The sequence below is a fragment of the Micropterus salmoides genome, unplaced genomic scaffold (assembly GCF_014851395.1).
Source record: "Micropterus salmoides isolate LMB-PRFRI ecotype aquatic unplaced genomic scaffold, ASM1485139v1 Ms_hic_scaffold_4, whole genome shotgun sequence".
Classification (NCBI taxonomy): domain Eukaryota; kingdom Metazoa; phylum Chordata; class Actinopteri; order Centrarchiformes; family Centrarchidae; genus Micropterus; species Micropterus salmoides.
In genome coordinates, this window is record NW_024043372.1 from 11,255,205 (window position 1) to 11,268,148 (window position 12,944).

Here is a 12,944-nt window from a genome sequence, read left to right on the forward strand (position 1 = left end):
GCCTCGCCACGCTCCTGGTAAAAACGCAGGGCTCCCATTGGAATGAACTGAAAAATGACACTGGCATCAGAAAAAAACGCTTTGGTGGACATGGGTGGGTGCTGCTCCTCCCACCTCTTTACCCATTTTTAAATAAGATAGATCTTCACAAATGTTCGTAAAAAACCTATAACTGTGGTCACAGAGACTACGTTCATATTTTACACAGTGAATAGTTACCCATCACAGGTTATAGCACATGGAAGACCTGTTTACACCTAGCCTACTTCATTCACTGTGTTTGTCACAAAACATGAGGTCATATTGTTGATCTCCCAAAACATCACTGAGGTCAGACCTCCAATCTCTTGAATTACTAATTTCTTTGGGAATATACCTACTTCAAAAGAAGATTCAATCACATTGTGAATAGAAAGAAAAATGGTAGAGAAAGAAATAATTCAGATGTGGCTATTGTCATGTATGAGTTTAAAATGGATGCTCTAAAGATGTTCAAACAACCACAACAAAGTCTAGTCCAAGAATATTTCAAAACACATCCTGAGACCTGGGAATTTTCATAAATCAAGTTATGAAGGTTGTTATCCACAGTCTTCTTTCTATTTGCATTAAATGATCTACTCCAAACAGGCCATAATAAAAATATACTGTATAATAACTAGAATAATTAATAAGTAATTTGTGTGACAAAACTGGTGTGACATGATATAAAATAATATGGTGAATATATTTGATATGATTAAAATCCAGAAACATGTAATAAAGTTTATATAGTTTCTGATACTGAAGTTCTCTGTGTGTAGTGTGTGATGTTCATGTAGCTAAGTAAGTAATGATGGAGGTAAAACCTCTAAATAATTTTTCTCTGATGTTGTAATTATTTACTGAATATTTTGTCACAGGGAGATGTTTAAATCTACCATTGTAGAAAGACAGCGAAAAACAAATTCAGTCTGTGTTCACCACAGAGTAGACATTGGCCAAGGTTGCAATTCCCCTCTTGGCAATTTTTTAAAGGAAACATTTGAAAGCAATTTTACACTTGTATTATGAAAAAATACCTTAAGAAAGAAACACTGTTTTTGTTTTTTTCAAAAAGACTTCAATATGTGTGTGTGTGTGTGTGTGTGTGTGTGTGTGGGCATGTGGGTGGGTGTGTGCAATACATGTGTCAGGGAGGGATTATGGTGTGAGAAGGAAGAAAAAGAAATAAAACCTTATACCTCAGAGGTGGAAACATGCAAGAGATTCACCCTCCTACTGTGTCCTCTTATTATCTATGAACATGTTAACCCACTTATATGAATGTAATACTGTTTTATGGAGTGTTATATTTTTAAATTGGAAATGGGGGTGTGGGGTGTTCTCTAGAGGGGTCAAAATTGTGAAGAGATAAAAATGTTGTAAAGTGAAGTGTTGATTATTAATGCATGTTGTTAACTTGCACTGCATTAGGGGGAAAATGGAGCTTGTATTATTCATGTATCCTTTGCTCTTAATCTCTTGGCTGAGACTCGTAGACTTGGTCTGCACCACCCTCTCACCCACCTTTCCTCTTTTTCCCTCTATCTCTTTTTTCCTCTCCTTTCTCTTCCCGTTTTTCTCTCTATGCCATGTGTTTGCTGGGTGTTGATAGAATGAGGTGTTCCCTGAGCCCCTCTTCACCTGGACGCGAGTGGGGGGTCGCCTGCTGGATGGCAGCACTGAGCGAGAGGGGAGGGAGCTCATTCTGGAGAGAGTGCCAGCTGAGCTCAACGGCTCCATGTATCGCTGCACGGCCCAGAATCCTCTGGGATCCACGGATACGCACACTCGCCTCATAGTCTTTGGTATGTACACTCAGCTCAGCAACGTGCCCTGTACCCGTTCGGGAGTGGCTAATACACTAGCAGTTAAACTGAAATCAATTTAAGTTTGATTAATTATTTAGAAGGCGATGAATATGAAACACTTTTTTTTGTGACTGAACAACTTGGCTACACAAGAATTATCTGGAACACTTATACAATTACACAGTTAAATGTCACAGAAAATTACATAATTCTACAAAATTCATTTCATGTATCTACAGTATCTTTGAAAAATACTTAGGAGATTTATGTGGCCGCTTTTAGGTATGAATCATTAATGCAGCTAAGTGTGTGATTAATAAGAGATTGTATCCCTAATTGGCTCAACAACACATTCTTTTAAGGCTGCACTTAGTGAGGATAACTACTCTCTAGCAAGGGATTTAGTGGCAATTCCATCAATGTCATGTCTGGTACTGCTTTCACTTAAACACCAGCAGCCAACATGGCATGAAAGGGCCATGATGAAATCAAATGACCTTTGTTGTTGGCCGTGTTAGAAAAGCACTTTGTTCAATGGCCAAACCAAGGTAAAGTGTTCATCAGAACCTGGAAGTAGTTCATTTACCGGTGTTGATGTGGGAACTGGATGTCTTACAGGCTCTATTATATCTGTGTGCCTGCTCCTCTGGATCTGTTTACTCTGGTTACTCTTGGAAGAACTGGGATCTGCCATTCTGCGCTTCTTCACAAAGCTCTATCAATAAAAGAGCTAAATGAGTGTTTGCTTTCTTAATCCTTTTCACACATGCGTTTTACGTAAATGTGATGACATGTTTGAACTGAATAATTTTGAATAAGCCCCCAAGTCACTTTTCTGTAAACATCACAATGGCAATCACACATGACTTAAGTATGATTTGAAAAACTTGAAAAACAACGGAAAGGCTACAGCACACACAGTGTTAAATATACATACATTATATTTTATGTATTAAACAGCATATTTCTTTATCATATTAAATCAATTCTGATATTGAAGTCTATTGGGGGTTCTCCTTTACTGAAAAGGGGTGCTTGCCTCCCTCACACTCACAACAGTCATTAAGCCCTCATCTACAAAATGCGTTTTAAAATCAGTCACAGACATAGCCCTTAAGAGTACTGAGAACAGTACTTCCTTGATGTTAATATTTTCCACAATTTTACCTCAGAAGTGCTACCAGTCCCTCACATACCAGATATAAAATATCGCCAGCATTGCAGCTCTATCCATAATAGCGCTGTCATGTTTGAAAAGAGACGTTACACAACATTTACGTTACAGAGACCTTTGTTTGGAATCCCAGAAGACATTACCTTACTATAGATAGAAAAAGACAGCAATGTTACAATGTTAGGGCTTTTTACATGTGTATTCTACAGAAGTCAAGTCACGAAAGAGAAGGAGAAATACTTTTTTTTTTTAATGCAGAAATGTGTGTGGCACACACACATAAGCACTTCAGCAGCCTGAAGGGCCCTATTAACGTAAATCAGGTTGACACCATTTTCATACTTCATCGAGTCTGAAACAAAGAATATTGTATCCATCTTTTTTTTTTAAATCCTCCGCCTGAAACAATCTTGTGAACAGGGTTTAAAGTATGTCACAAATGTACAAATTATTGGGCGGGCCTAATAAGAACCCACTTTAAGGGGAAAGTGCCACTTTAGGGAGGCGTTACCATGGGAGGCGTTTTGCTAGGAAGAACACTAATGTCTATTTAACACCCTGATGCACCCTCAGGTGTCATCGGCTACGTGCCTAGTATGGCCCATCTGTCTGCCTGCTCCTTGTAGATTGCTTCCACTCACGCTTAGGGGAAGTAAATGGTGATTAAGTGACCTTGGCACCGTCCCCCGTGGCCTTGAGATGAGACACTTCTCTCTCGGCCGGGGGTGAAGAGAGAGAAGTATTTGGGGGCTTTGCTCGCTTGGCAAAGTGATCAATATACATCATCAGGAATAATAGAGTATAATGACGGCTTGGTATAGTGACTCTCATCACGTCTTGATGATGTACATCTTTAGCCACCCTCAATGATAATACCCTCTGAGATACTTTGAAGTGAGTCAGCACTGAAGAGCTGGGTAGTGACACATGCACAGGCAGACACCCAAACTGCACACACGTGCAGAAACACACAGACATGTATGCTTATGCAAATTTGCTGGGGTAGGCAAACACAAGCGTGCATGTGCAGCGCACACACTAATTTCCCTGTGCCTCTCAAAGGAGCTGCTATGTTAATGTGGTTGCCGTGAGACCAGAAAAGTGTCACACTGTGCCATATATGTGGCTTCCACCTGCTCATATGTGAAGTCAAAAAATAGCTCACAAAGTGGAATTCAGGGGTGTTGCCAATACTCTGCAAGCCCTTCTGGTTCTTCCTTTGCAATTACTTTATCCCTCCGAGAACTTCGAAAACACATTGTCAGAGGGTATTGTGCAGGGCAGACATTTGTACTACTTATTAAAGGTGGAGTCGATTTCTCCAACCCACTTTCCCAGACTGGCTGGCAACAGCTGTAGTCGCGTGTTCCTACTGCTGCTGAAAGTGTCCTGGTTGTTCTGGTGCTGTGCTCTGTGTTCCCATTTCCATTAACAGGCCCAATCTTTCTCACAGGGGATGTGCCATTCAACGTGTGCTACAGGAACTTTGGAGTTCAGCTTCATTAGAAAGCCACAACCTCTGTCAGAGATTGCTATTTTTCTCTTTCTCTCTGTCTTTATCCTTCTCTATTCCATCCTCCTATTAAGTCCCTCCTTAATTCATTGAGTCACTCAGTTTCTCAGTAACAGCAGCATTTCTTTGATCATCTCACAGTTGACCTTTTTTTTGTTTCCAACAGAAAATCCAAGCATGATGAAAAACACACAGAATCAGAACAGTAAGTATTTCAGCCACAGAAATGACTAGTTTTGAGTGTATTTCATTATAATGCACATCATGATTCCTGCTGTATCGCTTGATCATCATATTTCCAGAGACGCTGTATGTAATATGAGAACAAAATGTGACACTGCTGTCTGTTCAGTCAGAAAATGTGTGCTGAAATCTGGCACTGATCAGAGAAGCAAATTCTTTGGGAGACTGTGGTTTCAACATTCAAAGTATTGATGTTTCTCATTCTGTCCTGAATGCATTTTCCCAGATAGACTCTGTGAGAGTGATTCAGTCAGGATTAATCTTTGCCAATGTTCAGAAGCAGCAAGCAACAAGCCTCTTCCAATGACTAACCGAGGCTGTCACTTTTGGTTGAGTGTGAGATTATTGGTGTTTCATATGTGCAGTAGTGGCTCATTTGCGGCTTCTGAGATTATCGTATGTAAAGATGAGGGATTGTCAGGAGAAGCCGCAGGGCTGTGACAACAACCTTTCCATCTCTTCCTTTTTTCTGCCACTCCCTCTCTCTTTCCACTTCAATCTTTCTGTCTGTCTTACCTCTCCTCCCCTCTGACTTGTCATACTCACTTTCTGTCTTCCAATGCCAACCTCTCTTCCCGTTTCATCCTATTCTGGTTGCTCTTTCTCTTTTTCCTACTTTTCTTTAGCAGCCCAGATCACAATCTCTGACGCCTTATGGTCAGTGCAGATTATGCTGTAGTGTAATAAATATCCAAGTTTGGAGTCTTGTCAGATGGCTTCACACAAGTATGAAGTGGTCCAAGACTCGCTAAGACTTAAATCAGAGGGTGACTATAGAAATAGTAATCATTGCAAGGTGCACTTATTGTAAATTGTAAATTCTGTACCATGAAATAAGAATCAATTAAAAACCTGAATTGTATTTTTTTTCAGTATTGTTGATTAACTGGAAAATGTATTCAACACATTCTCACTCCCAACTCGTCACAAATTGACGCTTGGTCAAGGCCCTTTGGCATCGCTTTTTTACACCCTGGGTACCCATTTAGCGTCATTTTTAGACATTTAAGCCTCCGCAGTTATGTTAGCAATGCTTAGCAACAATAAATATGCAACGTCCAGTAAAGTTAGCAACAATAAATGTGCAATGTCCAATGTGCAATGTGGGACTCCGGCCATATTATCTGCCACGGGAAATTAATATGCTGTTGCTATTTACATTCCACCCTCTGCCAATCCGATGTCAGTGTGTAACGCCATCCACACCGTCATTGCTGAGCTCCAGACTCAACACCCGAGTTCCCTCAATAGTTATCTCGGGTGACTTCAACCACGTCACTATGACCATCACACTGACTGACTTCATCCAGTATGTGAGCTGCCATACTAGAGAGAAGAGGACCCTGGACCTGCTGTATGCTAACGTTAAGGATGCCTACAGCGCTCCCCCCTCCACCCCGGGCAGGTCAGACCACAACCTGGTTGACATCATTCCCTGATATGTGCCTCTGGTGAAAAGGTAAACTTACTTTCAAAAAACTTTCAAGCACATTTTTGTTCCGCCATCACTTCTCGTAAAACTTTCAAAATTCGAAATCTACACAGTTGATTTCTCACCTCAAAACTTCTCGGAAGTGGATTTAGTGATGAAATTACATACAAAAACTGTAAAATATAAAACTTTCTGTTGCTGGCCTCTGTCTGGCGTGCGCAATGATGATGCAGTCAATAGTGACAATTCTCCCTGACCAATCAGTAGTCTGCCGTGTTTTCAAATCACATTTTAGTATCGCCTCAGCTCGCTTGGAACCTTGCAGGTACAGGTACAAATTTTCCACAATGGAAAACCAAACAAAGTTGAGGTGAGGCGAGTTCAGTCGAGCTGGTACTATGCAGTGGAAAAGGGGATATGGAGAGGACATAGATGGGCTTACTGAGTGCATCACAGACTACATAAATTTCTGTGTGGACTGCACTGCCCCAGCAAAGACTTTCCATTGTTACTCAATTAACAAACCATGGGTAACAAAGGACATCAAGGACATGTTGAATGCAAAGAGGGGGGCTTTCAGAGACGGTAATAGGGAGGAGGTGTGGGCCATTCAGGGAGACCTAAAGGTGAAGATCAGGGAGGCTACGGAGAAGTACAGGAGGAAGCTGGAGAGGAAACTCCAGCAGAACAACATGAGGGAGGTCTGAAGCGGCATGAGTAACATCACTGGCTTCAGACCAACTGGCAGCAGAGGAGTTGAAGGCAGCTTGGACATGGCCAACAAACTTAATCTGTTCTTTAACAGATTTGACTCAATGGCTCCTGCTCACCCCCCCCCCCCCCCCCCCCCCCACTACCCCACATTATGAAGACCCTGGAGAGACTGGTTCTGGACCAGCTGCGGCCCATGGTCAGACCTCTTCTGGACCCCCTCCAGTTCGCCTACCAGCGCCGACTGGGAATTGAGGACACCATCATTTTCTTGCTCAACTGCATCTATGCCCACCTGGACAAGCCGGCGAGCACTTCGAGGGTCATGTTTTTTGACTTGTCCAGTGCTTTCAAAACCATCCGGGTGGTCCTGGGTGAGAAGCTGACAGCGATGCAGGTGGATGCCCCCCTCTTGTCCTGGATTGTTGACTACCTGACTGTCAGACCACAGTATGTGCGCCTGCAACACAGTGTGTCAGACAGCATGGTCAGCAACACCGGAGCCCAGCAGGGGACTGTCCTCTCTCCCTTTCTCTTCACCGTCTACACCACAGACTTCAACTACTACACCACAGACTTCAACTACTGCCATCTTCAGAAGTTGTCTGATGACTACTAGGGAGACCCAAGGCACCAGTGACCCCTGTTTCCATCCAGGGGGTCAGTGTGGACATTGTGGAGGACTACAAATCCCTGGGAGTGCACATTGACAATAAACTGGACTGGGCCAAGAACACCCAAGCCCTCTACAGGAAGGGTCAAAGTCGTCTGTTTTTTCTGAGGAGGCTGAGGTCCTTCAACATCTTTTCGAAAATGCTGAGGATGTTTTATGAGTCTGTGGTGGCCAGTGCTATCCTGTTTGCTGTTGTATGCTGGGGCAGCAGGTGGAGGGTAGCGGATGCTAAAAGACTCAACAAACTGATCCACAAGGCCAGTAACGTGGGAGTGGAGCTGGACTCTCTGTCGGTGGTGTCAGAGAGGAACATTCTGTCCAAACTTCATGTCATCTTGGACAGTGTCTCCCACCCACTCCATGACGTGCTGCTCAAATACAGGAGCACTTTCAGTGTAAAGGCTAATTTATACGTCTGCGTCAAATCGGCGTAGCCTCTGCGTAGCCCCGTAGCCTACGCCGTCACCTACGCCGTCGCCTGACGTGCACCTCCTCCAAAATGTAACTACACGTCAAGTCGACGCGGACCGTAAGCTCTGTGATTGGTCGGCTGGGTAGCCTCGCAATGCCTCCGAGTGGACTGGAAGTACCCCGCGCATTGAAGTAACTTTTAGTAGCGGCCAAAATGGCGGCTGTAACACAGTGAATCAATATATTTGACTGTCGTAACCCGAGTGAAATGACTCGATTCGCAGAATTTGATCCATTCGCTCGGTAACATTTGAAAAGGCTACACCAGCCGCACGTATACAATTTTACCCCCATTTACGTTAGCGGAACGCTAAACCGGAAGTTAGCCTGCTCAGCTGGCAAAAGTCAACACAGTGGACACTGTAGCGCTACTGCCGACTAGCGTTTGGGGGTGTAATTGCAGAATGACGGACACACCTACGCACAAGTATAAATGCATGGCTACGTGCGTAGCCTACGGCGTAGGTACACACGTAGACCGTATAAATCGGCCTTAAGACTCATCCCCCCAAAATGCACCACAGAGCGCCACAGGAAGTCATTCCTGCCTGTGGCCATCAACCTCTAACTGGCACACAGGCCCTTAGTTAGTTATTATACTGGACATTATTACCTGTTTGTGCAATTTTGTGCAATATTCTCTGCTGCTATTCTGCTGCTATTTATTTAGTATAACCGTTCACCATAATAATTCTTTAATTCCATAACGATTCTTTAAGAATATAAATATTGTAAATACCCACACTCCTTTATATTGTTCTTTATATCTTATATTTATACTCTCAAATTTATATACTCTGTATGCTTCCTACTTTCTATTATTATTTTCTATTCCCAATGCCTTGATAAGTGTGCAACTGTGATAAAAGAATTTCCCCTCGGTGATCAATAAAGTATTTCTCATTCTGATTTCTCATTCTGATAAAACGCTAGGGTTTCGAAACATCGCCATCGTCATGAAACGTTGCAGTTTGGTTAGGTTTAGGCACAAAAGCTTCTTGGTTAGGTTTAGGCCACAAAACTACTTGGTTAAGGTTAGGAAAAGATCAAGTTAACTTACGTTACCTGCGTGACTTGCGCAATTTACGTAACTCGCATAACTTAAATAAAAATAATTAATGTTTCGTTTCGCACAAGACACAAACCGCGGTCTCCTGGTTCAAAGTTGGGGTTCTGGTCCTCCGTCCACCCCAACCACCTCCGTGCTCAGTATTTTCTGTAAAATATCATATACCTGCCTTTACCCTCAAAAACTGATGCTACAGGGCTTCCCCCAATGCATTGAACTATGACACTAAAGGGATCCCCAGTTTGTTACAAACTGACGCCAATGGGTCTTGACCATGTGTCCATATGTGACGAGTTGGAGAGTGAGAATGGGTTGATTTGAATGGCATAATTGCATAGCATTGCACCCATGTTTGTCCCAGCATACAGTGTGAACAGCTTCCCAAGCAGATGGCAAGCAGCGCTGTCTTTAAGCTGAACTGCCCTAGTCAGATGAGATTTGAACAGTCTTGTAGTCTGACATGGGCTTGACTCTTTTTTTCACTTTTCCTGTTTCCTACTTTAAAAACATTTCATTATTTCTCTCTTGTCCTCTCACACACTCAAATTCTCTTCCTTTTGCACTTTGTTTTTCCCATCTCACTTCCCCTATGTTTCCTGTCTCTGCTAGTGGTATCTTAGGGATGCAAATCTGAATATGCAAATGCTATGGTAAGCACAGGAGCAGGTGTGTCACAGGGAGGACAGAATCAGGTCAGCATGGATGCGCAGACATGCCTTGCATGCAAGTCAAATTGGCGTACAACATGGCCCCAAGAGGTCACCACACACGTGCCAGATTGCTTAATGACTGAATACCCAACTCCTCGCCTGGTACTAGTGGGAAGGACCACCCCTGCTCAATCAGTAAGGTCTGCAGCGAAAAACTAAACTTCAGATGAGGGGTTATATTCATTCATATTTGTCAGAATTCCAGTTTCCTAGACACTTTGTTGAGCTGTACTGTATGATAATGAACAGAATTTAAGAGATGAGTGAAATTTATGTTCATGACATGTTCTCTGACGCTTCTAGGCTGGTGGAAGTGTCAAAGGTTTGGGGTTGTTTTATTGTGGGCAATGCATCATCTTGGCTGAGACATGGTTGTGGAAACAAAGCAAAACTGATGGACTTTGCCTTAATTGACTTACAAATATTAATACCTTAAGTTACAGGAGCCCTAATCAAGTAATCCTCATTTTCCATGTTTGTCATACATGCTACATCTCTTATTTCAAAAAAAGAAAATTCTAATTTTGAATCCTCTTTTAGAACAGAGGTCAGATCAGACACAGGGACCAGACTGGTAGGAGTACAAACAGATGTAGCCACTGTCAGAGATATCAAGTAGGTTTGTAAAGGCAGCTAACTTAAATAATGCCGTGTTCAGACTACACAATATTTTTCCCTGTTAAAATGGTCACTGTTAAGTTAGGCGATTATAGGGTCATATATTTTTGCCATGACTTGGCAGATATGGAGGACTGATCCTGACAAATTGAGAAATAAATACAGAAATAAATAAATGCTCAATAAATAAATAAACATCTGATTAAATGCACAAAAAAATTAAGTAAATAAATAAATGTAAGCAGTAATTAAATTATACAAGGAGACATAAATGTATATATCGATTTTAATTAGATTATTTATTTATTCACCTTTGTAATAATTACCTTATTTATTTATTGTCCGTTATAATCTTCAACTTTACTTCTTTTTTAAATGTATTTATTTATGTGTGTGTTTTAATATTTTTGTCTGTTTTATTCTTCCATTGCATTTTCTACCCTATTTATTTCCCCAGTGGTATTTATTTCTGCTGTCCTTTTTACATTTCTCTATGCATTTCTGCCTCATTATACAAATAAGGAGGGGCTGTGTCTCAAGGGGTGAACTTCTCTCCTATTGGTGGACCAGTCAGACGGGAGAGCTCTAGGCCTACTCTACCTACACACATCAACAAGCTTGTTCCTCACACAGTCAGATGGCTTCCTTCAGTGTGCTGAGGTGTTTAGCAACTCTATTTGAAGACAATACTACCAGCCATGTCTTCCTTCCCTTTGCATGTGGACGCTCTGACAGACAGTGCTTTCAGTTTGCTGCATGAACACAGAACTGTGGTATAGGGAGAACCACATGGTCAGCTAGCTGCAGCTAAATCTGGAGTGCACTCGTATTCAATTCTGTATGGTAAATTCAGTTTTAACGGAGCAGAGCGAGCTGACAGGCAGAGTTAGAGACTTTTTTCTCTTTACAAAGACACATGTTGCAGTCTGAGAGTCTGAATCTGAGAATCTGAAGAGGGCAATGAAGTCTCAATAGTATGCGATGCAAGCACCACATACAACATAATTTATCAAATTACACAACGGATATACAGTATGAAAATAAGATTAATTGGATTATATTCACAGGAAGTATAAAACCTTTTACATGTGTCTATTAAAAGTACACAAATGTCAGGGAAATTACTTTAGTTAGATTTAAGTACTGCAGTTGTACATGCAGCACCTTCCTACCTTTCTGATAGGAAGTCTTCTTGAGATGGTATAAAACATTTCTCCTTAAATTCTGATTTGAGTTGTGGACAACTCTGACCCCATGAATTAAAAAATGAAACATTTCACTGCCCAAGTCAGCTATAACACAAGGCTTGTTCATTAGACTACATGCTGTACAGTATTTGTGGACAGATTTTGTCCCAGGATTTATTATGCATTTCTTTATCTTCATTGCATGATTTATAATAATAAGTTGAGAAATTGGTCTGTTCCTAGTTCTTCCTGCACTGCAGCAGCTAATAAAGTCCATTAAATCCCAAAAATACTTTTCTTTTAGGCAGTTTTTTATTTTCATTCATTACACAAGATGAATAAACTATGCAGATGTAAAAAATCTTGAATGATCTCCACTTGTTATAGTTACACAGAAATATTAGGGATGTGGGCTGTATTAAAAGTATCCACTGTTCTCCCATGCTCTACCACATAGTAACTATGACATGTGTGCTGTGTCCCATTTTTCCTCTGTATCTACACATAAACATCAAGGCATGTAAGGGGGAATATAAAAGGAATTTATTTTATTATTTGGGGATTATTTTCTTTGTTGCTCTCCTCCTTCTTGTTTTTCGGAGGAATATGGTTATGTTCTCTGCACGCCTCCTCCTGTTTTCTGTGCAAGACATAGAAGTACAGTAGCAATCGCATTTAACAGAAGAATAAAATTCTTCTTAATGGTAACTGTCAAGATTAGTTTATTTGTTAGTCACCACCACTAGCTTAAGAGCTTTAGCCTATATGATATTAACACTACATAAATTAGCCTAGCGGCTAGTGGACTTTTACTCTCCTCATAGCTTAACAAATTACATGTATTATTCATAACATTTGTTACTCACCGCTGGTTAAGTCACTGCATCTCCCAACACAACACCACGGTTGAATTTTCACCCTGAATGGCGTTTTTGTTGAAACAGCAGCTGATAACAGCAGAGCAACGAGCTGCTCCGTGTGTGAGCATTTACATAAATACTCGAATAGGAGTGCACTCCAGATTCAGCTGCGGCTAACTGATGTGGCTCTCAATAACAACAGCTCACTTTCCTGCAGTTCTGTGTCCATATAAGTTGCTAAATGAAAACTCTGTAGGTCAAAGCGTCCACGTGAAAAATAAGGAAGACATGGCTGGTAGTATTGTCTTCACATAGAGTTTCTAAACACCTCAGCACACTGAAGGAAGCCATCTGACTGTGTGAAGAACAAGCTTGTTGATGTGTGCAGGTAGAGTAGGCCTAGAGCTCTCCCGTCTGACTGGTCCACCAATAGGAGAGAAGTTCACCCCTT

At 41.5% G+C, this 12,944-nt stretch overlaps 1 protein-coding gene across 2 annotated transcripts in view; it reads left to right on the forward strand.

The window, feature by feature from the left end:
* igsf21a (immunoglobin superfamily, member 21a) overlaps positions 1-12,944 on the forward strand; it is a 212,911-nt gene that overhangs the window by 196,160 nt on the left and 3,807 nt on the right. For both annotated transcript variants that reach the window (XM_038697467.1, XM_038697468.1), the window contains exons 8-9: positions 1,637-1,829; positions 4,686-4,724. In XM_038697467.1, the coding sequence (XP_038553395.1) occupies positions 1,637-1,829; positions 4,686-4,724 (232 nt within the window). The remainder of the gene's footprint in view (positions 1-1,636; positions 1,830-4,685; positions 4,725-12,944) is intronic.